This window comes from Camelina sativa, chromosome 17, assembly GCF_000633955.1.
Source record: "Camelina sativa cultivar DH55 chromosome 17, Cs, whole genome shotgun sequence".
Classification (NCBI taxonomy): domain Eukaryota; kingdom Viridiplantae; phylum Streptophyta; class Magnoliopsida; order Brassicales; family Brassicaceae; genus Camelina; species Camelina sativa.
In genome coordinates, this window is record NC_025701.1 from 35,037,376 (window position 1) to 35,062,659 (window position 25,284).

At 32.8% G+C, this 25,284-nt stretch overlaps 6 protein-coding genes and 1 long non-coding RNA gene across 10 annotated transcripts in view; 3 read left to right on the forward strand and 4 right to left on the reverse strand.

The window, feature by feature from the left end:
• Nucleotides 1-1,550, reverse strand: part of LOC104758993 — a 2,694-nt gene extending 1,144 nt beyond the window's left edge. Inside the window, exon 1 of one of the 2 annotated variants that reach the window (XM_019239754.1) lies at nt 1,209-1,550. In XM_019239754.1, coding sequence (XP_019095299.1) covers nt 1,209-1,475 — 267 coding nt within the window. In that variant the 5' untranslated portion in view covers nt 1,476-1,550. Of the gene's footprint in view, nt 1-895 lie in introns of those variants that run through there. The other variant, XM_010481970.2, reaches the window with a different exon arrangement.
• Nucleotides 9-935, forward strand: LOC109130249. Its single transcript, XR_002036365.1, has 2 exons — nt 9-578; nt 683-935. It is a non-coding gene; the product is annotated as an uncharacterized LOC109130249 (long non-coding RNA).
• On the reverse strand, nt 5,068-7,080 carry LOC104760085 (F-box/FBD/LRR-repeat protein At5g18770-like). The gene is made up of 5 exons (XM_010482934.2): nt 7,077-7,080; nt 6,199-6,530; nt 5,633-6,133; nt 5,433-5,556; nt 5,068-5,291 (listed from the first exon to the last, which is right to left on the reverse strand). Exons 1-5 carry the CDS (start codon nt 7,078-7,080, stop codon nt 5,068-5,070), a joined length of 1,185 nt encoding a protein of 394 aa, XP_010481236.2.
• LOC104758995 (AP-3 complex subunit mu) lies at nt 6,950-9,667 on the reverse strand. 3 transcript variants are annotated; one of them, XM_010481971.1, is made up of 8 exons: nt 9,570-9,667; nt 9,382-9,481; nt 9,073-9,183; nt 8,902-8,991; nt 8,170-8,417; nt 7,870-8,079; nt 7,577-7,784; nt 6,950-7,476 (listed from the first exon to the last, which is right to left on the reverse strand). In XM_010481971.1, exons 1-8 carry the CDS (start codon nt 9,602-9,604, stop codon nt 7,231-7,233), a joined length of 1,248 nt encoding a protein of 415 aa, XP_010480273.1. In that variant the 5' UTR covers nt 9,605-9,667; the 3' UTR covers nt 6,950-7,230. The 3 variants fall into 3 exon arrangements, with proteins under 3 accessions (XP_010480273.1, XP_010480274.1, XP_019094230.1); XM_010481972.1 differs by lacking the exon at nt 8,902-8,991; XM_019238685.1 differs by lacking the exons at nt 8,902-8,991; nt 9,073-9,183.
• LOC104760086 lies at nt 10,373-11,669 on the forward strand. The gene is made up of 3 exons (XM_010482935.1): nt 10,373-10,378; nt 10,469-10,651; nt 10,734-11,669. The coding sequence occupies exons 1-3, from the start codon at nt 10,373-10,375 to the stop codon at nt 11,667-11,669; spliced, it is 1,125 nt and encodes a 374-aa protein (XP_010481237.1).
• On the forward strand, nt 18,830-20,655 carry LOC104758996 (galactinol synthase 2-like). Its single transcript, XM_010481973.2, has 4 exons — nt 18,830-19,266; nt 19,630-19,953; nt 20,059-20,210; nt 20,292-20,655. Exons 1-4 carry the CDS (start codon nt 18,937-18,939, stop codon nt 20,494-20,496), a joined length of 1,011 nt encoding a protein of 336 aa, XP_010480275.1. The 5' UTR covers nt 18,830-18,936; the 3' UTR covers nt 20,497-20,655.
• LOC104760087 lies at nt 23,662-25,284 on the reverse strand. Its single transcript, XM_019239075.1, has 3 exons — nt 24,853-25,284; nt 24,088-24,682; nt 23,662-23,795 (listed from the first exon to the last, which is right to left on the reverse strand). Exons 1-3 carry the CDS (start codon nt 24,883-24,885, stop codon nt 23,662-23,664), a joined length of 762 nt encoding a protein of 253 aa, XP_019094620.1. The 5' UTR covers nt 24,886-25,284.

Below are 25,284 nucleotides of genomic sequence, written 5' to 3' on the forward strand. Positions count from 1 at the left end.
ATCTATGCAGCAGAAGGGCAGTGGGTTGATTTTGCGAGAGTGAGGAAGATGATGGGGAACAAAAAAGAAGCTGGTATGAGCTGGATCCAGGTCGAAAACCAGGTTTTTAGCTTCGCTGTGAGCGACAAAATGTGTCCTAATGCGAGTTCTGTGTATTCAGTCTTAGGGCTATTGATAGAAGAGACCAAAGAAGCTGGCTATGTTCCTGACTTAGACTCCTTAGTTCATGATCAAGAAGTCGGAACTTAAACATGATATCATAATCTGGTTCTTGATTTCGTCGTGATCGAGTAAAATGGAGAGGATTTGGTATATTAATGCGCTAGTGCTGTTGTTTGTTGTTAAGTTGTCGGTTGGATTGATGCTCAACGGCTTTTTCCGCTTATTCAATGACGCAAGACACAACTAACAAAGATCACGAAAGTTAATATGAATGACGTCAAAGGATTGTTGAAGACCACTGAAACTGACAGTACCTGGACAAGTCTCTTTTAGGTATGGCTCTATGCATACATATGGTATTGGTGACTGTCCTACTTATTGAAGAGCAAACATCACCATACCTCGATTTAGATCAGGTAATGGCAAGTTTTGGTATCAGGACAATCTTAACATGTCTCAGTGGATCAAGTGTTGTTGGCCTATTTATAATACATCTCTTTTTTCTTGTGATTTATGATAGCCTCCAAGCAACTTTTAGAAATCGTTGGGTATGGAGTAACCTCTGAGTTTCCTTCATTAAAAGCACAAGATATTGCTTTCTGCTGAAACGTTAACATCAGAAGCTGTCCACTAGGTTCAGATCTACACAATTAAGAGCCTTAACTTTTTTCATAGTTTCTTTTTTGATAATACAGAATCTGCTTTTATAAAGGATATAAATTTTATAGATATCTTTAGATCCAAATCTGAAATTGTATTATCTTATTGATAAAGGAACTTAAACAGAAAGTAAAACATGATTAGAAGGATAAAATAGAGAGAGACTAAGCATCAGTGACTGCAACAGCTTCTTTGACATTGTTCTTCTCAATTGCAGGCTTCTCAACCTCAGGAACAATAAAAGCAGACACTGGGAAAGTCCTGGACAGACCGGTCGGTGTCTTGAAATTGATCTTCCCTGAACTAATCGGCTCCTCCAAGACAAGCTCATTGAGAGTGACCCAGATAAGAAGCTCCTTGGCCTTAACACCGCTGAGCTTCTTGATCTTTCCGACCTCCACCTGGGCGGTAACCTCAGTGGCGTAAGAGACAAGTTTACTAATAGCTTCAAACTTGTGGGTGATGCTCTTCTTCTGCTTCAACCACACAATACCTGTCTGTCTGTCGTAACCGACCTCTTCAATGTCCTTCAATGGCAATAACCCATTAGGCATAGAGACTTCCTTGAGAAACTCCTTTGTCTTCTCACGGCATAACTCATCTCCTGTGTATTTCTCTGCCCTAGCTCTCACTTCATCTGTAACCAAACCCATCTCTGTGTTTTTTTTTTTCTTTTTTTTTGGTGTTTGCTTTGTTTTGTGTTAAGATCTCTGTCTTCTGGGTTTTTAGTGAGAGATCTTTGCCTTTTAATTTATAGGTGCTGTGGTATGGATTCACCCTTGTATTCTCTATTTAATTACGGATTTTGCCACTGTATGAAATAGAATGACATGTGACTATGAAAAGCTCCTACAAAGGTTTAGGGTTAAAAAGTTATAAGTCAAAGATTAAAAAGCATTGGGATGTTAAAAAAGGTTACACAATTTGAGCAAGAAAAGTAGTTGATCATTGCCTTAAAGTTGTGATTCTTTGGTTTTTAGAATCCAATCTGCAAATATTCAAAACATCACATTGAAATTACTACAAATCACACATTTATATCAAAAGATCAAAAATCAAGATATCATCCTTTTATTAGCATTATTTTTTTTAGGTCAGTCTATATTTAGAAATATTAATTTATTAGGTGAAAAAAAAAAAAGATGAATAAAAATTTTGGGTTGAGGCATGTATACATACAGTAAAGGTCTTTAATGGTTACAGTTGGGCAGATTTATGGCCTAAATTAAAGTGACTTGGGTGAGGAGACAAACGTCACAGAATATGTAACCAATAACGCGTGGACATGTGTGAAACGCATTTTTTACATTTGTAGGTTGGACGGTCACCTCATTTATTCGCATTGTGAGGTTACAACTTGCATATGTGATGAATAAACCAAAAACAAATAAAAGGTACATGAATCACGGTCTCGTATGCAGAGATCTATTCTCTAGAGTCATCACAAGACTTCAAATAAAGTTATAGTTAGGTTAGATTAATATTTCTAAGTATAGACCAAAACTTGTAACCACTACGTAGATATCTAAATTTTTGTAATGTACATCTAAAAGTAATGGATTATTTTTACACTAAAAAGGTTTTAAGTATTGAGAAATATATTTATTTATTTTTTTGTCAATCAATATATTTATTGTTTTATTGTTGTCAAATTGTTTAGTAGCACTTTTTTCTAAAAAAATAGAGTGACTAAAAAAAAAAGAGATCGTTTAATTTTAGTAGTAAATTATGTGTGTTGACTGTTGACCAAAAGAAAATATAACAACATTAAGGACAGAATTAGTAGATACATGCTGTATAATACTATTTTTGTAACTAGAAATCATCAAATGAAAAGTTTCCTGAAATTTAGATCCTACTGCCAAAAACCTCTTCATATATACATCTATATATTCAATTAGTATTTAAAAGTTCACAAAATAAAAAATAAAAACATATATAGGTTCATGCTTTTATAAATTAATAAGGTAATCTTTTAATTTATTATCTTATATATAATAAAAAGAGTTCACTCAAAAACATTCTATGGGACATTGAGCAATTGACATCTATCCAAATAATTTTTAGTCAAAATATTGAAATGCATAGCATGTTTCATAAATAAAATTAAATTTTAACTTATATGAAATTTTAGTTCTTCTTTTCCTCACTTTAAAAATAATTTTTATTAGTCACATATACTCTTTTTCCAATTATAATATCTTTTAGCCTTTTATTTTTGTTCCACTTTATAAGACTTTTTCAAATTTTAATACATTATTTATATTTATTTAATATATTATGACCATTTTATATTCTGCAGTATTTTATTTAATTGGTTAAACTCTTTTAAATAAAATTAAATAATATTATGTCATGTAAAAATAAAGATATATTTTGTAATTTCTTAAACTTTGTATTTTAACTAAAATGAAAGAGAGGAAGTAATAAATAACGGTTTATCCAAAAATATGCTATTAGACATTAACACATAGACTTGGATTATACATTGGAGTAATTTGACATGAAAGATTCAGAAATTAATAAAAACATATTAAAACAAAAAAAAAACTATATTTGATGGAATGCTTAGACCAACTCTAGCAGCAATAACCGTGTAACGTTTCTTTAAAACAAATATATATATATATATATATATATATATATATTATTAATAGTAATCATTAAAAAATGATAGTTGTCTACTTGTTTTGAGAAATGTTTCTTGTATAAGCAATTAAATAAGGGTGTTAAAATGGATAAAAATCCATGTGTTTACCGTGCTTGTCTATTATTTTAACGGATATGGGTTAAATTTTCATACACATATAAATAAATAGGTTTTGATGGGTTTGTCAAATGGGTTAATGAATGAAACGAAAGATGAAGAATGAAGACTACAAAGTTAATGAATCGGATTAAATCATCTAAATAAATTCAAGTGTTTTTTTATTTTAAATTAAGAATAGTTTTTATTTTTTTTAATATCTAGATATTATTTTCTTAAAGAAAACTTTGGTTGGCCTTATAATACTATTTTATATAAATATGTTATGGATTTAATATTAATTAATTAATTTTGTTTTATTTATATATGGTAACCCATATAACTTATTTAGCCATTGGATTTCATATTATTGGGTTTGGATATATAAATTTAATCCATTATAATAAATGGGTCAGGTTGAACTCATCCACGAAAGTTGCAAACCCATGTGGATATGGGTCGGATCAGATTACCCATTCTGACACTCCTATAATTAAAGGAACAATTCTCTTCTGTTTTCCTTCTCTTTCATCTTTATATTAGTTTTTTATTATCATTTTTCTTAATTAGTACTTTCTTTGTCCCTCATAACTTAATGTTTTAAAAAAAAAAATGTCTCTAAAAAATTGATGTTCTAAATATTTTTAATATTAAAAAGGTGGAAAAATAGAAAAGTAGAGAAAATGTAAGAAAAATAAATCATCACCATATGAATGAGATAACCAAAAATAAAAAATCAAAATCATAAAGAAAAAAAAGTAAATAATAAATTAATTATATACCCTATTATTATAATATGTATGAAAAATCCTAAACATCAAACTATTAGGAACTACTAACTATTTTCCAGTGGAAAAAACGAAAATCTAGAAACTGTATCGAAATAAGCAAATCATAAATGATACGACCACACCTTTTTAAAAAAATTTAATATCCCTACAATTTCTGAATAATTAATATATTTTCTTTAGTTTTTTAACAGTGTATAATGCAAATACACATGTATAATGCAACCGTGTATAATACAACAGTGTACTGTACAATGCAAATACACATTTCAAATGTACAATGTATAATGCAAATACACATGTAATTTTCTAGTAACAGTGTATAATGCAAATACACATGTCAAATGTTCGGATAAAGATATTAATCACATATATTTCATATTGTAAAACAAAAATTGGTCGATATACATCGTCATTTAATTTTTCATTATAAAAAATGTAAGATTTTGGACTGTACAACAACAATCATCAAATAACTCTTATGTATAGAACCCGTTTGAAACCATATATATAATAGTTAAGATTACGATTAAAGATGATATATAACCATAACAGATGGTTAATAAATCGTAACCCATTCGAATTTTCAATGTCAAACGAGGTGAATAAAAAAGCATATACGATCAATGTCAAACGAGGTGAATAAAAAAGCATATCATAAAACTCAAAAGCTCAAAAACCCTGTAAAATGCATTAAAAGTCAAAGAATAACTAATTGACACGTGGATATTCAAGCAGTTGTTGAAACTCCTGTTTCTCTCCATAAGACTGATTCAAACGTAACACAAGCTTCTTCAGTGTTGCTGAGTTCTTCAGAAAGTATCTAACTAGTTTTAGTTCAGTTCCTTTCTTTGTGATCGGGCTTTTGATATCAACAGATTCAAAGGAAGATAACAAACAACAAGGTAAGAGTCTGGAGAGTTTTGTTTCCTTATCTACTTGATAGTCCATATCCAGTTCCAGCAGTCACAAAAATAAAAATACTAAATTGAAGAAAAAACCTTTCTTCTATAAAGTTAAAAAGTTGCACAGTTTAAGCAAAATCATCACCAAGACCAAGGTAAGGTATTTCAGACTGGGGCAGCTCTCAAGAAAAAATGGCAACAGTTCCTGATACTCATATGAGTGCATAGTAACGCTCAAACGAGACAAGTCATAAAAATTGGGCAATGGGTTAAAGTCCCTCATATGATGGATCAACTGCCAGTAAAAAATAACATGTAAGAGTATATTATATAATATGAAGTGACTAAGAGAAAAGTATAGAGATACATACCATAAGAGTCTCCCTTGAGATGGTCATATCTCCAACACTTGAGACATTGGTGAGTAGATTATATAAGCTATTTCTTTCCCTAAACTTACAACTATCATCAGTCGAAGCAAAGTCTAGTACATCAAGACCAATCGTGGCCAAAGGACTGATATTGATTATTCTGATGATTTCGTGTTGGCTAGCTTTGAGGCTCAGATATTTGAGTCTCGGAGCATCGATCACAGCTGCGGTTCCACCGCCTTTATTATCAGCATAATAAAAGAGTGAGAGAGATAATCTCTCTAGTGACTTAGAGCAAACGCGTAAATCTAACTCCGCTATAGTATTTAATGCCCTACGTATTACTAACTCTTCGAGAACCGGAGAGCATGGAACTAGCATCGTTGCAGCGTCATTGGAGGGAAACTTGACATGAGATAAGTTCATAATCTTGAGACAAGGAAACTCAAGTGACTCAAAACCATTCAACCTAACCAAACTTAGCCTTAAGCATACCAATTTCTTGCACACAGAATTATTTAACGGTATCTCTATCATATATCCGAATTTAGTCAAAACTTCGAAACGCTGAATTGGTTAATAAGCACTCTACTGAGACATGGCTCCAAAGGTGAAAAGTTATGGCCACAGATATCTTGATCAAAGGTTAACTTGAATGTACTCAAGTATGACCCGTACTTGTGGAACATATCGATTAAACTCACACATGCATCGTAGTTTCGAATATGAGCGACGTTCAAGTCCAATGTAGAAACTTTTAGCCAAAGATTTCTCCATCTAGAGGACAAAACACTTGTCCTAACAGCATCTTTAGGCCTAAGAAAGCTTACTATGTTACACATCAAATCTTCAGGTAATAAGCTTATCCTATCATCCCCGCTTCTGACACCTCCTCCTTCTATAGCCGTTTTTGTTCAAGTCTATCGATTTCAAAAACCTTAACCAATTTTCTTATAGAATGCTCATACAATCATACCTGATCCTTGGTACGTAGCACAGGAGAATTAAAAGGAAACACGCATAACAAGAGGCTTCCGATCTGGCTGGAGCTATATTAAGATGTCAATTCAGTAACGCAGCGGAATTTACAATTCTTTGCAATGCTCTCAAAAGAGATTTCAAGAAACGGCTCAAGAAGGTAAAAGTCACGATACCTTAGGCGAAAATTTCGACTAGACAAGCTCTAATATTTATTCGTTTTGTTTCAAAATGTTCTTTCTCTGATATGGTTTTGATGTTTTGTATTTTATGATTATCTTATAATCTTATTTATTATAATAAGATACAAAATTCTGTATAAAATAAAAGTCAAACTCGTGCTGTAACACCATCGTTGTTTTATAAGAGGAGGAAGAACAACATCATCGTTGTTTTCTTGTGTAAATGACTATACCAAAATCTAGTACACTACGTAATATAATATTGACCTCCAAGTTAACGATACCCATAAAATATCGTAACTTCGATCACAAAAATCGTTGGATGCAATACATTTTTTTTTCTTTTTTAATCGAAGGCGAAACAATTTGGCACAAACAACAGGAGCCCAAAGTGAAGACTTTTGAACAAGCATGACCGTAGGCGGAGGGAAAGTAAAGCTACAATCTGACATCGAATTCACCAGCGCGTGTCTGAGCACGAAACCCTTTGTACAGACGAGGAGGGAGAGTTTGAAGATCAAGTTTCTCGATTCTTAGACCAGATAAAGCAATACCCATTATCTTAAACCCGAGTTTGAATGTCGGAAACACATGAAGCCGTTCTAACCCCGTTTCCAACGCTAGTGTTCCGGACAAACACGGAGTCTTGTCCTTTGGGATTCGCCCGATCGTCCATGTACATGTCTGCAAGCAAAACATAGTATGCACATCCTACTCAAAACGGGAAAATTTTCTAAATCCGGAAACTGAACTCAAAAGCAAAAGCCTGACACACATATATTACCTTGTTAGAGAGGATGGTTACAGTTCCATGATTTGACGAGAGATCTGCAGATGAAACACAATGAGGAAGCTGGAAACTCAAGGTTATCGACTCAATCGCCTTTCCTGGGTCACTTCTGATTCCCACTAGCACGCTAACTCGACATGTACCCAAATCTGATGTTATTTGAGGTTTTACATATACAGGTGTGTTCTTCAGCTTCTTCACCCTAATCAGAGATGCCTTAGACTGTAGAATACATCTTTAAGATAGTGTAAGATTAACGTTTGGCTGTGAAAGAAAAGAACACAAACCTGTAACTCATGAGCTTGAACTCTCCATCTGGAGGAACAAAGGAGAGAACTTGATGAGATTCCCACGGTCTGAAGCGTACACACGGGTGAAACCTCATGTCTTCGAGGATTGATGGATTTGCAAACGACAATGTCAAATCTGGAAAACCAGTGAGCTGAGAATTCATTTGGACTTCGCCATAAATCTCGCATTTTACTAACTCTCCATCCCTGAATGTTTTTCAAAAGTATATGTTTCGAGTGATGTGGGTTGTATACGTTAGATGAAGTTTTTTTGTGAATCTTCTTTAAAGCACAAACCTGTTTACAATTGCATCCATTTCTTCAACGAGGTCAACATAAACTTCGTTGCTAGAGTACTTTGGATCTGTCGGTCGCCATGGAACACAAGAGCCAGCTCCACTCGGGAGTGTGTCACTAACATTGGAAGCATTTCCCGTTACAACACTCAACATTTTGCTAACTAGATTCGGTGGAGCTATCATTTCTCTCAGGATGCTTGGTTCTGTTGTGAGAGGGAAACCATTATCGATCATCTCATCCAAAAGCTACAAGTCACAAATATGGGTAACCTTTTCAGTTTAAGGCAATCAGGCCATAGCAAAAATAAACTTCGGCAGACACAACGAAGCTATTAATCTAACAGTTAAAGCAAACCAACGAAACAAGTTCACAGGAAAAGAAGAACAATTCAACACAGTAACATCTTTGTTTCAATCACTCAAAAGGTGGAGAAAAATGCGGATACTATGATATTGACATAGAAAAATGTAACGATTAACATATATTCTCCAATCTCCAGATCATATAGAAAGAATCCACAACTACAGTTGATTACACACACAAAAAATATGTAACCGTATCCCAAAATGTCTTTCTTTTGGTGTCAGAAACTTTGCACAAATGGTAAATCGAAGTAACAAATGAACCGCATCCCACCAGAGAAACAAGTAAGCACATATGAGCTAGACTAACGAACGTGCAGAAACTATAATAGCCACTCATAAATTGCATACTGATAAACAAAGATACCTCATAGACAATGATGAAATTATCCTTAATGAGATCTTCATTTACCCCACCAAGGTAATCAGACAAAACATCAGCAACTCTGCAAAGGAACTAAAACTTCACAAAAGTTACAAATAGATTCACCATTTACGCAAACATTGGAATCTACAAAGAAAGAAGCAAAAGATTCACCTCGATTGCCATCAAAGGTGGCATTTCAACTTGACTACAAGCTAAGAACGTGATACCGTCACGAACGATTTGAAATAGGTAATGTGTTGGTGAAGCAATCACTGGAAGTGACTATCCAAAAACAAAACAAGAATGCATAAGACACACACTAATACAGTACAGTCAAGAGGTAAAAGATGAACCATAAGTTAAAGTCTCCAACTTTGGATTCGAATTTGTAAATGTAATGATAAAAGATTGAAACTTGACAAATCAGACAAATTCAAGAATCAATGAAGTAAAAAAAAAGGAACTTTAGTATAAGAATACCTTAAAGGAATCGCCTTGGGATAAAGACTGATCCCAGAACCAAGCACATATGGATCGATCAACGCGATGACCTGTAAGCTGCTTCTCCAGCATCACCTCTCTGTGAACACACAAAGTCCAAAAATTTCAGACTGATTAAATTAAAGTCGATCTGAATCTGAAGATTTCAGGGTTGAAGATTCACTTACCCAGAATCGGAGAGGAGAAATATACATTGAAGCATCTCTCTCCCCACGATGCGTGAATCTGTGATTGCCTTTGTGTTCTCGATTTTGGTTTCTTTAGCTTCGAGCTAGAATACTCTGGGCGAGTCAGAGACTTTCAATTACGATTGGAAATAGTAGAGTAATGGGCTCATGTTGGGCTTATAAAGTCCGTAGTTTTTGTTCGCTTTTGATTTTACTGTTGCACTTCTAAAACTTTTTTTTCTTTGTTTTCCTTTCGTTATTTAAAAATATCAACAAAAATGGGTTTTAAATACAACCGAGATCAATAACTCTCTTTGTTTATGAGAGTTTCTATGAATTTGAAAGTTTTGTGATGCGGCAGATGAATCACTGTATACCATTTTTGAATTCGTTCAGAAATTTCATCATTAAAAAATGATTACCAAAGTGGCACCAGTTAACAGAAATAACAAAAACATGTATTTGTTGTAATTTACTTTACCATTTTTTCTGTTATACCACCATTGATTATTTCTATAATTTTATTGATAATCTTGTACCCAGATTCTACTATTGTTTTATGTTTTCTGTAAACTCTAGTGTTTAACTTTCAATACCTATGAGATTTTATGATGTTTATTTGAGATTTCATTATGTTTATTTGAGATTTCATTATGTGTATTTGGGAATTTATGATGTTTATTTGAGATTGTCTTTCATTGTCCTACTAATTTTGGTCACAAGTCTATCACTTGGAATTGAAGAGCAGTCCTTGAAGGTCTTTTAATATTGCTTCATTCAAGTTTTTTCTCAGATTATTCATTATGCAGGTATGGTTTTGTATAAGTTCATGCTTTCGAATGATACAAATTATAGGAAACGTGATGCTAACCTCTGATACCATTTGATACAAATTGTAGGAAACGTTCAGGTGTTTGATTGAGGATGATGACATGGATTTGGTATTAAAGGAGGAAAACTACATGTATGCTCTTATAGAAGAAAAGTATGGAGTGAAGAAAGTTAATATTGACAGACAACTAGTGAGGACAAACAGAGGTGAAGGATGGTGCCGTGTGCATCGGTTTATGTTCGAGTCTAAGGTATAATGCTTTGATATTCTACGCATGAACCAGTCAACATTTAGGAGTTTATGTAAGAGGCTATCGAAACAATATAAGTTAGAGGGATCTTGCCATATTTCTAGAAAAGAGTGTTGCGATGTTCTTAGAGATGGTTGCACAAGATCTAACTGTACGCGTCATAGCTGAGCAATATCAACATTCACTCGATACAATGAAGAGGAAGTTGGATGAGGTTTTAAGTGCTCTATTAAAACTTGCAGCAGATATAGTGAAACCTACAAGGGATGATTTGACAAGTGTTAGTCCTTTTCTAGTGAATGATAGCCGGTATATGCCTTATTTTAGAGACTGCATTGGTGCCCTTGATGGTACTCATGTGCCAGTTCGTCCTTCATCAGGGAATGTAGAGCCATTTAGAGGTCAAAAAGCAGAAGCAACAATGAATTTGCTTGCAATATGCAATTTCAGTATGAGATTTACTTATGCTTATGTTGGAGTTCCCGGGAGAGCACATGACACAAAAGTGCTAACATATTGTGCTACACAAGAAGCTTCTTTCCCTCATCCTCCGCCTGGAAAATACTATTTAGTGGACTCAGGGTATCCAACTAGAAGTGGTTACCTAGGCCCTCATCGTAGAGTTAGATATCACCTAGACCAGTTCAGCAGAGGAGGACCACCGACCAACAGTAGGGAGCTGTTTAACCGTAAACATTTTGGTCTGAGATCGATAATTGAGAGAACCTTTGGTGTTTGGAAGGCCAAATGGAGAATTCTTGACAGGAAGCACCCTCAGTATGAGCTGAATAAATGGATTAAGATTGTGATAGCAACAATGGCTCTCCATAATTTTATCAAAGATTCAAAAGAGGATGATATTGATTTTTTACATTGGGAAGTGGTGGAATCATATGAACATCATGGTGATGAAAATGATGGACATGTTCCATACATACCTGCTGGTGATAGAATGATGGAAGATGTGCATGATTCTATCACTATGGAGATGGCAGAAGGAACTACACTTCCATATTAGAAGGTATGTGCTCAGTTTTATGCTCTGTATATGGGGTTGTTTGAGTCTCTGCTTCTTATCCGATTGTGAATTTTACAGCTTTTTCTGAGCTCTGTGTTTTCTGATCCTAAGCAGAGACTTCGGTTAGTAAAGCTTTGTGGTTACGTTTGTTTATTTGATGCTTGAAGTTGTGGTTAGTAAACCAGAGACTTCGTTGTTGTGGTTTGTTTGATGGTAAAGCTGTGTGTTTGTTTGATGTTACCATAGTAGGATTTGGGATTGTCACTTAGCTAAGGATTTACAAACTTGATTGATGTTCATTGGTTTTGCAGGAAACATTTGGGAGTTGGATGATTACACAGATTCTTTCCCATTCCAAGCCAAAAGTGATTCCTCTGCTTCAATCCTAAGTCTCTTGCTCTTGTTCTTGAGCAGTTCAGCTTCTCCTTCACTTCACAAGTCTTTATTGTAAAAACTTATAAAAAATTATTATAAATAATTTACAAATAATTTACAATGGCATAACATGTTTTATATCTTATAAATAATTTATATTGGGATTTCTAGAGTTTTTGTTTGGTTTTGAATGAAAATTTATGTATATATATTTTAGATCAATATTTAAAATTAATATGGTTAAGATTAAAAGAAAAAATTGTTAGATCAAAACATGGGTAGTTTAGTCATTATTCTAATCAAATCCATTTAGATGAGAATGTAAAATAACCAAACAAACACATTTCCATTCAAATGCATCATCCAAATGAACTATTTTTTTTTGTTTGTTGAGTCATTTGACATTCAAGTGAATCATTTGGATAACGCTTTTGAATGGATCATTTGAATGAACATGCTAACTGGTGAAACGAACAGGATAAAAAAATAGTTCATTTGGATGGTCAATCAATAATTTTCCTGTTATTTTTTGATGAACCATTTTCATCCAAATGGTCCAACTAGAATCATCCAAATGAGTTTCAAATTTTTGCCTAAAATTTTAAAACTATTCAGATGATCCATGTGAATGATTTTGGATGATGCTTTTTTTTTTTACAAAAACGAGCAACACCTGAATGATTCATTCAGATGGTCCATCCAAATGAATAAACGAACAAGGCGTTGGCCTTGGCCTCTCTGGTTACATGGTCGAAGATCATCAAAATCTCACGAACAGAAAACACCCATTAAGAAATCATGTTTCCAAGGCTATTTTTTACGAACAGCTTAATTAGCTAGTTGCTGTACTAATTTAGTAATTTGTGCAACATTAAAAATTTATAATCCTAGTGAAATAACACATTCTTTAAACAGCGTTTGACATCCAATTTTCCGTTAGCAAATACGGTTTTCGTAAGATAATTAATCGTCTTCATAGACTCATTCTCATCAAAGAACGTCTTCAAGAACGTTTAGCTTGTTTATTCTATCTTTTTATTCTCCTTCTTTAAAAGATTTACCAATAAACTTACCATATTTTAAAACAGGAAAAATAAAACCATTTAAATAGATAAGGAAGTATCAAAATACACTGACGAACCATTTATGGTATTGGCACCATTTAGCTGGTATACATATGAGTTCTAATTGTTGATGAGTTTATGGTCATGTATAATATACCATGCGTCGAGCTGTCAAAGTTTGCAAAATCATAACTTCTTCTATATGAAAAAGTCAGAGACAATAATTCCTTAAATTAATTCTCAATCAGATCATATTCCAAATAGTTCCTCGCTTATATGGCAAGGTCTTGATCATTATCAGGAAAGGTAATGATTGACCGGTGCGATGGTTAAATCCGACCTGACCTGACTCATACCTATGTGGGTTGGAGACTCTTGTGGGCGGGTTCAATCCGACCCATTTGTTATAATGGGTTGGATTTATCTATCCAAATTCAATAATATAAAATCCAATAGCTAAATAGGTTATACGGGTTATCCATATATAAATAAAATAAAATAGTTAATATTAAATCCATAACATATCTTATAAAATAGAATTATAAAACCAACCAAAGTTTTTAAACTTACGAAAATAGTATCAGATATTAAAATAGAAAAACATCCTAAAATCCTAAAGCCAAAAATCCATTAAACCAAAATAAAAAGTCATTATATTAGATATATATTATTTTTTGTTTTTTTCGATTAATCTATAGGTAATCCATAACCTTGATGAGTTTATCCCGTTACACCCACGAACCCATTGGACGAATCCATCAATACTCATTTATTTATTTGGGTATAAAAGCTTAACCATACCGATTAAAATAATAGACGAACAACATAAACTCTTTCTACCCATTTTGACACCCCTTGTTAGATAGCATCGACATTGCACATTTTTTAGTTTTCCTTCCCTTCAGATCCATTGACCAATAAAACAGACGAAGCTAGGATATAAGATTTCAGTCTTGAAACAACTAATGTTATTATTAAAGGAAATAACAATACATTTTGACTAGATTAATTTATCATGATTTATTTTGGAATATTTCTATGACAACAACATACACGGTCTTGAGTACATACGCCAAAATCATACTGATAATCGTTACAATAATCAGTGCAACTGACGTCCCCATGATCATGACACGGTTCAAATCCTCCGAAGCATTTCACTTCGTCAAACAACATTCCATAACCTGTTTGTCAATACAAATCATTAAACCAATATACACATTAATTATATGGAAAAAATCAAGCCCATGATTTAAAAAGTGGATGTAAGAATACAGTAGTACCCAATCTTGTCGTACGACTGTGAACAAAAGATATGACGAAAAAGATAGTAAAAACATATGTTATTAAAGTTTTTATTTTGATAACCATTTTTGTGATATTTCTGAAGATTGTTTGATGAAATTTTCTAGATTAGATGATTATATATATAACACAAACATATGCAAAAAGGTTATTTTTTTATGGTAAAAAAAATAAAAAAGGAACATGAAGTTTCAAATAATTTTCTTATAGATTTTTAGTCAAAACAAAATCATGTATAGTGACTCTCTTACCTAATTAGTTCGTGAATGACCAAATTAAACACTAAAATTACATTACATATGTTGACAAATTAAATGTCAGTGGTTCTTACTAAAATAAAATAGATGGTAGAAACACAACTCAAAATATTAATAGTCTACATATATATTACATAGCAAATTGTTCGGTTTTTAAAACTCAGGCTCATGGGCGTGGCGGAAGTTATTAAAACTTTGCGATTTTGTAGCTACATTTCTGAAACTTGAGATAGGTAACGGTACCTCAACTCTGTTCTCGCGTGATAAATGGTACTTTTTGGGCTGTCTTATTTACTAAGTAGGCGCTTTTGTCCACGGGTTTTTAACATTCCCAAGTATGCGAAGGTTGTGGTCCTTGTGGAAGTGGTTTCTCCCTCGAGCTGGTGTATTCGGAATTGTTCGTAGTACTCAATATCAGGGTTTTTTAGCATTCCCAAGTATGCGAAGGTTGTGGAAGTGGTTTCTCCCTCGAGCTGGTGTATTCGGAATTGTCGTGGTACTCAATATCAGGGTTTTTTTGAACAGTTGCGCTCGTCACCACTACCCATAGCGAAAGGCAGGTAGGTAGGGCATGTTATGGATTTTTAGAATTTTTTAGGTTTATGAATAGTAGTCTCTAATGTTGATTATAATTTTAATATGGACGTTTTAGGGAATTGCGGTTGTGGTTGCAGGAGTTTGTGGGTGGATCTTTCAAGCGTTTTTAGTGTTTGAGCGACTGATTTTCCAATTCAGCATCTCTGCGCACATGCTAGCTTGTCCAATTCGGCGTCTCTGCATAAATGGTTGAAAGACATGGTTAGAAAAGCAAAGATTAGTCGAGATCGACCTAAATGGGTCAACGATATTCTTTAGCAAACAATGGTTGAGAATTGGGAGACTAAAAAAGCAGAGGAAGAGAGTGTCATAGACTCTAAAGCTCGTATGTCTGACTATAATAGTCTCGGTCCTCACATCCACTTAACAGGGCCGAAGTCCAATCAGCAAATCCAAGAAGAACTTGTTACTAAATTTTTTAGAGGAAAAAAAAAGAAGATCTAGAGTTAATGGATGCAATTTAATTTAAATGTCTATTTCAGAACAAAGGATAAGAATACTAACAGTACTAAAATGACTTTTTGGATTCAGTCACAAATTGGAATCAAAGTTATATGTTGAAAATCTAAAGAGTATTTGGGAACTCGTGTTATTACGTGTTCGATACAAATACACTAGAACTTCTATAAATTAATACTCTTTTAATTAATACTCGCTATAAATTAATAAATTCTTTCGGTCTCAAGTTAGGCCGATGTAAAAAATGACACATTTCGATAAAATAATAAAATATTTTTTTTTTGGAAATCCAGTGTAAAAATATGGTCCCATCAATATCATAAATTAATAATCATATAAACTAATATATATATATATATATATATTATCTAGTGAAATATATGATTATATTATTATTTACCTATTATTGAATTTGTATTCTTGTTGGAGCTCATTTCTAATCTTCCTGACTGTATCAAAACTTCTAGTGTTCTCTTTTAAGTCGTATCCAAAAATTGCAAAGAGTTATCTACGCGATAATTGCTAAACTTTACCTATCTTTTTTAACTTCATCATGTATGAGTGATTTCTTCTAAACTACGAACTTCTACATGTATCATTTTCACCTGAATAATCTAGTAAATTATTGACATCTATCATATTACAATAGCCAAGATTATTAATCAATCAAGTTTATGAGCACCAACTTCATAAATTAATATTTTATTAATTTATCGATAAATTAAAATCTTTATAAATTAATAAAATTTCATAATCCCGACCTTATTAATTTATAGAGGTTTTGCTGTATATATTAATGATTTTGGTACACTTTGAGATTCTTCATGGTAAATATTACCGACCAAAAGGAATATATATATTACCGACCACAGGAGAGGAAGAACAAGTGACTCTTACCTTAATTCTTATAAGAACTTTTTGTATGAAACTAACATAGTAACATCGTATACCCTATTAAATTTACGTGTTATCAATGATCTGAAAAAAGCATAGATATACATAGGTTTAGAATTCTGGATTACGAAATAAAAGAAAAAAGCATTACCGGTTTGAAGTTTCTTGAAGAATTAGAATTCGTCTGTACTTTTCTGTTTAGATTCCGATAGAATATTCTTACAAAAGGACTAGTCAAAAGCGGAATTGAAGCGACCCTACTACATAAAACTAACATTATCCAATTCAAATGAGTTTGTCCTCTTTATAGAACGCAAAGGTCGGCCCACTCATAAATTCACAGCTTAACTTTCCAATTAGTTTTTACTTTTTTACATTCTTATTGAACGAAAGCCTAACGGTATTAATTAAACTTCCCATGACGACGAATGCATCGAACATCCATCTCTAAAATTGAAGAGTTTTATAACCGTCCAATAACCAAATCACAAAAAGTATTACTAATTTGCGTCGGGAAAAATGTGAAAAAAAATTATTATCTTACGAAAATACCAAAAAAGGTATATTTGTGGCGAATCAAAAATGTTATACAAATTGAACATCATGTTTTTTTTGGTAAAATCAACAAAAATTTATAATTTATTTAGAAAATTAGACATTTAACTGACCATACATAAAGTTCATGATTTTTACAATATTTCTGAATGTTACTGTTTCTTTATTATTATATTTTTGTCTTAATTTAGATTACATTTTTTTTTTGTTAAACCTCAATTTAGATTACATTTAACAGATTTAAGTTTAAAATGAAGAAGATTAATTTTTTGAGTCATATATTAAAATACTTATTACAGTTATTATTTTAATATTAAAATACTTATTTTTGTCTTAGGTTTCTACAAAACTAATTCTTTTTTTTTTTCAAATTGTTTGACACAGATCTGTACTAAGAAATGGAAAAGTATTACCAACTTTGGATTGTATTTAATTGATAGGTGAACTTTTTTAGTCATTTAAGTACTTAAATAGTCGGTTGGTCATTTGTCGGACAAATTGAAGTTTAACATGGAGAAAGAAGACCAAACGGTTAGTGGGTCACACAAGAGATCCTTCATAGAGATTTATTTTGCTATATATATATATGTGAACGTCTAATTTGTAATATGATGTTCAAAACCTTAGTAAATTCTAAACTTTATTTAGTGAAGTAAATGTTTAACGTACAAGGTTGCGTAAGAGAAAATATCAATTGTGTTTGTCACAGTCAGACAAATACTAAAACCGATAAAAAAATATTTAGATTGTTTCAACTTTCAAGTAATTATTTTTAGTTTCGTTCTTATTTTGATATAGAATACGAATTAACATGGAATACGATTACTATTTTCTGATAACAATTTGATAATATTGTCAAAACATTTAGATTCAAAAATATATATTTTCGTAAGTTCGATTTTATTTCTTGATATATAGAGTAAGCTAAACTGACAAGAACGAAAAATACTCTAGTGTACATTTTCGTTTGAGGTATAAACACAAACCTCCTTTTTGATATATATTATAACCAACTTTGGATTACGTTTGACAGAAACAAATTGACACAAAACTTTAATACAAAAGTGACGAAACATAAATCTTTTGAGTCATGCAACTAAAATATTTTTTGATTGTTACGTACACATGTTACCGGAAATGGTCGGTCGGTCATCGGGCAGACAAGAAATTTAAACATAAACCAAACCAGGTAGGTCCGACAAAGACTATTCTAGCGCCACGTGGCGTCAAAACCACCTAGTACGTTTCACGTCAAAACGTGTCGTTTCACTAGCCAATCAGAAAATCACACAAGGTAACAGTATTGAATTGTTAAAACGACGTCGTAGTACCTGGAGTGGGAACATACTGACAAGTGACCGATCAACCACCACGACGAGATCTTAATTTACAAAACAACCCCTGATGAGTCGAACTGTCTAGATACTGACACGTGTCGTCACGCCAACGTGGCATCACCTGGATTAATTCAAACGAAGCTTCGCGCGCGTATCGCAAGCCGTTGGATTTTATCTCATGGTTTAATAGCCGTTGGATTAAAATCTTTCTCTGGAAACGTTTAGTAGTCGGTCGTATTTAATTATCCAGAAGTTATTAGTGATTAATCTTTAAATTAATTAACTTTAATTTCTATATAAAGCACCATTATGCTTACACTTACAAACTCATCACACACTACTACACACAAACTCAAACAAGAACAAAAACACAAACACGAACACAAAAGTTAGTTTTTTTTCTAAAGAGACAACAAGTTAGAAGATGGCACCTGAGAGCAATACCAAACTCACCGGACCTGTCGTCTCAGCCACCGCTAACGCCGGAGAGAAGAGGGCTTACGTGACTTTTCTTGCTGGGAACGGTGACTACGTGAAAGGAGTGGTGGGGCTTGCTAAGGGGTTAAGGAAAGCTGAGAGCAAGTATCCACTCGTGGTGGCGGTTTTGCCCGACGTACCGGAGGATCACCGGAAACAGCTTGTTGATCAAGGCTGTGTTGTTAAGGAGATAGAGCCGGTTTACCCGCCGGAGAATCAAACCGAGTTTGCTATGGCTTATTACGTTATCAACTACTCTAAGCTTCGTATCTGGAAGGTATGCATATATAAAATACATATATTTTATTTTTGAAAATCATAAAATAAAATCTTTTTTATTTAATATACTTTGAATATTTATATAAATATTTGTATAAAATAATATTAAATGAATTTCGGTTAAAAATTTGTTTAGTTGTAGTGAATTGGTTCAGTATTATTTATTCTCATCCGAAAAAGTTACTAGTTATATCATCATTAAAATACACATTTTTTTCTAAAACTTATTTTTGTCTAAAATTTATGTGTGAAAATGATTGATTAATTCAAAAATATTTGTCAACTTTTGTGATCACTTTATTCTTGGGCCAAAATTTTGATTTGTCTTTAGTTTAATTTCTTTTGTACTATATGATTGCAGTTTGTGGAGTACAACAAGATGATATACTTGGATGGAGACATACAAGTGTTCGACAACATAGATCATTTGTTTGAGCTCCCTGATGGCCAATTCTACGCAGTCATGGACTGTTTCTGTGAAAAGACATGGATCCACTCCCCACAATACAAGATCGGTTATTGCCAACAGTGTCCAGAGAAGGTGACTTGGCCAGAGGCCAAGCTTGGTCCTAAGCCGCCTTTGTATTTCAACGCCGGTATGTTCGTTTACGAGCCTAACCTCTCCACTTATCATAACCTCTTGGATACTGTCAAAGTCGTGCCTCCCACTCTTTTTGCTGAACAGGTAAATAGAAGAGATAATAATACTTTTACGCAGGATTTTTTTTCAATTATTTTTGATATTACAATCGAAACGTATTATAATAACTTGATTTGTATTTTGTAACAGGATTTCTTGAATATGTACTTTAAGGACATATACAAGCCAATACCATCAGCTTACAACTTGGTCTTGGCCATGCTCTGGAGACATCCAGAGAATATAGAGCTTGACCAAGTCAAAGTTGTTCACTATTGTGCTGCTGGTGCTAAGCCTTGGAGGTATATTTTGGGCCTATATTATTAAGATAGTCATTGAATAGTAACTAGTAAAGTTAATATAATTACAAATTTTCGTATCAGATTTACTGGAGAAGAAGAGAACATGAACAGAGCAGATATCAAGATGCTGGTCAAGAAATGGTGGGACATCTACAACGACGAGTCTCTTGATTACAAGAACATTATTGGAGACGGCCACAAGAAGCAAGAGGCATTTCAGCAGTTCGTCGAAGCTTTGTCCCAAGCCGGTGTGCTTCAGTCCGTCAAAGCTCCATCAGCAGCTTAAAAGCCATAAGATCATTAAGCTTGTTGCTGCGCTTCTTATGACTAAATATTGCTTTGGTTTGAAAACTTGTTTATAGGAATGAATATATAGCTATATTATATGAGATTGTGTTACTATATTATTTTTATTGGTTTTGGAGGCATTTTTTATATATCTAAATCAGTTTTTGCTAAAGTAACCATGCGTCCTGCTATATTGACCATGCGAGATTCGGAAAAAAAATAACGTTCATATAAATTTCGATGATTCAGAGGCTAAGAAAACCCCACATTAGAAAACTAATGCTTGCAAGTCAATATTGAAAAAGATGTAAATATATATATCATGTGACCTCAAGATTCCTAAAAAAAAACTATAATCACTATGTGAAATCCAACGGCTGAAAAGCTGTTCCTTTGAAATTATGTCACATATCTAACCTTTCATCTGTTCAATGTACAAATCTAGCCCTTAACATATTGGATCTTATTCAAAAACTTTTGTTAAATCGGTTTTGACTGTTATTTCTAATCTAAATGGTGTTTATTGCTTTCTTTTTGTGATCAGGCAGAACGAACCATTGTCATATACAATAAAACCTCTATAAATTAATACTCTATAGATTAATAAACACTATAAATTAATAAATTTTGCTAGTCTTAAGTTGGGACAGTGTAAAAAGTAACAAAATTCGATAAGATAATAAGATAATATTTTTTTTGAAATCCCCATGTAAAATATGGTCCCAATAATATCATAAATTAATAATCATGTAAATATATATATATATATATATATAAATGCTGATATAGTAAAATATGTTTCTCGTAAAACTCATATCTAAAAAACAATTGTTATGTTGTATCTTCAAATTATAAGGATATAGAATATTCTATAACATTTCATAAAACAGCTAAAACTTTTTAAAGTTTTCAATTTCTAAATATGCATATTTACATTTTGATAGTTTGATAAACTATTAAAATACGATAATTGATATTCTTATTCATTAATTTGAATATTTATGTCATGTATATAAGTGAATTTGTCTATAATATTTGTAATTCATTGTCAATAATATCTTTTAATTATTTCAAATTCAATTCCAATACCATAAAATTTACAACATCCAAAATTTCAATCTTATTTTGCAAATATTGTCTCAATTCATAATTTTCTTAAAAAATAAACAATTAAAAATATACCTATAAATTAATAATTATTAATTTACACTATAAAATAATAATAATTAATTTAATTATAAATTAATATCACTATAAATTAATAAAATTTTTTGGTCCTAACATTATTAATTTATAGAGGTTTTACTGTACTCTACATTTTGCGTAATATTTTAACTATCTACTAATATTATGCTATTGTTGACAAAGCCACATATAAGGGCCTCGATAAAAAGTACAACAATTAGAATCTGATATGAAAAAATAATTAATTAGTTCATGTCTTCGAGATTTTGGCTAAAAAAATGAATTTGATATAGAACAAAATTTGTGCAGAATAGCTAAACCTTTTTACAAATAAACCAGCTTTAACATACATAATATTTCTATATGGATTGGTGTTATTTATCACATCACTATTAAGCAACTAAAACTTCCATTTTTTTGACAACACAACACTGATTTGCTTGTGTTTCAGGTCCTTCGTCATCCATTCCAAAAATTTGAAAACTTGACTCACCTGACTATTCAGAGTTGCAAAACATTAGGCTGGGACGCGATTCCAAAGTTTCTAGATGTTGTCAATGTTTGGAAACCCTCGTCTTGGAGGTAAAAAATCAAGCTACTGCGTAGTGAATTCAGTTTTATTAGTAAAAGCAAAAATGAGCAAAACAGATGCATCAAATGATTTATGTCTGTTTTTTTTATGCTTAGTGATTCTTCCACTTAGCCACATATGAGTATGGTGATGGGTGTCATCCCTGCCAGATTTTGGTTGAGGATGAGTCTTACCTAGTAACATCCCATGTAACTCTTCTGGAAATATATGAGACTATTAATGATAAACAAAGTGATGAAGGAGTCGTTACGAAAGACGGAGGATAAGTTATTGTAGATGAAGCACGGTTTGTTGAGCAAGTGAGGTTTTTTTTGATGATAATGTCACATCTCCAACAAGTGAAAATACACGGCAAAACCAAAGATAACATTAGTGCTTTGTATGAAATTGCCAGTCAACTTCGGAGACTTGAAGGCAAAGCATCCGCTACGGTTCAAGTATCGATACTCCATGATTAAAAAACAAAGGCGCCTCTCCCATTGATATGTGGACCAATTTGAAAGTTTCTTATTAGTGTATATAGGATAGTCAATTTACATAAGTCTCTGCTTGTATTACAGTATTTCAGGCTTTGATTTAGGTCTCTAACAATTGTATATAAACCCTTAATTTTAATATTTATTGAATTAATGAGAATGAGATTATTTGGGAATATGATATTAAAGCAAAAATATCTCAATCTCAATCCCTAACTAACTTCCGCTTGATCCTTTGATTTCATCGGAATCTCACCAAATTCTCACCGGATCTCTCCAATTGTAATCTTTATTGAATTAATGAAAGCATCTCACAAACTGATATTCCTCTTCCTCATTATGAACTCAGAACTTGAGCGTCGATATACTCTTCATGTTGATTCCACTCTTCTCTTCCGAATATATATGACAATTGTTTTGATTGGTAACCAAGACAAATTGGGAGGCAACAAGTCTTTCGATAAATCAAATATCTCATAATTCTTCATCTTATTATTGAAATCTATTGAAATCCATGGCAGACACAAGATTAAGGCTCTCACTGGTAACACGAATTATCAAAATCGAGTTGCAGTAAATATTAAAATTCGATTTAGCTTGCAGTAAAAATTATATGGTATAAACGACAGTTTGATGTAGTGAATTTGCAGTAAAAAATGAATTAAACATTTTCTTTAAACGACTGACTGGTAACATTTTTGATGTATCATGTGCAGTATCTATTAGAAATAAAAATTAAAAAATTATTAAGAACAATAACATTTTTGAAATAGAATAATTCAAAATAGATAAATAAAATGATCCTATGTAAAAAAAAATGAAAAACATTTGAGACATAGAAAATAAAAAGAGAGAAACTAATGACGACGTACATTCCATAGCATATTTGCTATCTCATCTCGTACGTTATTCATATATTGGCCATCATTTGTTCCCTCTTCTTCCTCAAGTCGATTAAGTTCGCCTTCTGCAAATCGTCGTCCACGACTATCTCCAGCAGTGACATTTTCATCTTCAAAATCAGCATCTGGAATTCTATGAAGCCTGATAAAATTGTGAAGAACCATAGTAGCATGCACAATTCTGTTCTGAGTCTTGACATCATAACGAGGCAAATTGTCAATAATCGTCTATTTTTTTTTCCAAACTCCGAATGTTCGTTCTATCACAGAACGAAGTGATGCATGCCACCTATTATATAATTCTTTTTTGTTCCTCGGAGCACCTGCATCAAATTCTGAAAGATGATATCTGATGTTTTCTCTGCTGCTTCCTCTATATGGAGCTAGAAATCCCCGCTTGTTCGCATATCCAGAATCGACGAGATAATACTTACCTATAGGAGGTCTCGGGAATAANACTTTGATACACGCCCACCAAAAATCTGTCCACCTTGTCAAACCTTGAATTGATTGCAAGACTCCATATGCCTCTTTGTATGGTGTAGCTTCATTCTTTTCTCTACGTTCTCTTGCCTCTTCTACTTGAGCACGACGAAATTCCATCATTTCTTTGAATTGTCCACCCATCTCTGTTTCAAATGCCGTTCTTCTTCGTGGCATGTTCTTTTCTCCACTCCGTAGTACATCTTTCCCTCGATTACTTGGGTATGGAGTAACACGTGATTGTTTTTTAGCTGACCGCTTCGCTGGACCAATTGGCGACAGTGGAGGAGATTCGTTTGTGATGGTTTGAGACTGTAGATGTGCATCCTTTGTAGGAGTACGGTTTGAATCATCTCCATCATCATCTACGGCTATCGGAACGAACTTGTCCACTGATTGCCTCTCATCTACCTCAGTATTGTTTGCATCTTGCTTATGAGTTGGGTACATAGCTTCTGGTTTACTGCCTTGACAACCAAATATGCGTCTCATAAGCTCCATATGGGGAATTCCTTCTTCACGGATAATTTTGGCATATGGTATCTCCTGCACAATATTTTTAAGAATATTAATATGATAGCTAGCAAAATAAAATATGTATTACAAACAAGCTTATTTCTGGATTTACAAAAAATAATACATAACCTTAAGTTACTATTAATATATAAATTAACTAATTTAAACTACAGAAAAAAATAAAATAAAAAAGAAAATACCTTTTCACGGTCAACCCACCAGTCCGGATCCATGTAAATCAAACCCGTGTTCTGATCATAGTGTATTCCAGTGAAATTTCTCAGCCTCTTATAAGCATTCCACTTATTTCTCAAAGCATCGTATTTGCTCTTGAAAGAATCCCACAGAAGATTTATCTTAGTTTGTTCCAAAAACTTTTCACAAATCCGCACTCGGCCGATTTCTTTCGGTAGCTTCTGCTTGTATCTAATTCTAGCCAATTCAACATCAAGAAGCTCCAAGAATATTCTGATATACTCATCATTCCATACAATTTGTTTCTATAATACACATTAAAAGATTAAATACTAAACATCCAACGTTTTTAAACTGCGTATGTGATATATTCATTACCTTACGGCGGATACTTCCACTCCCACCAACATCCTCGCCACCAGCTGCACCAGCTGCAC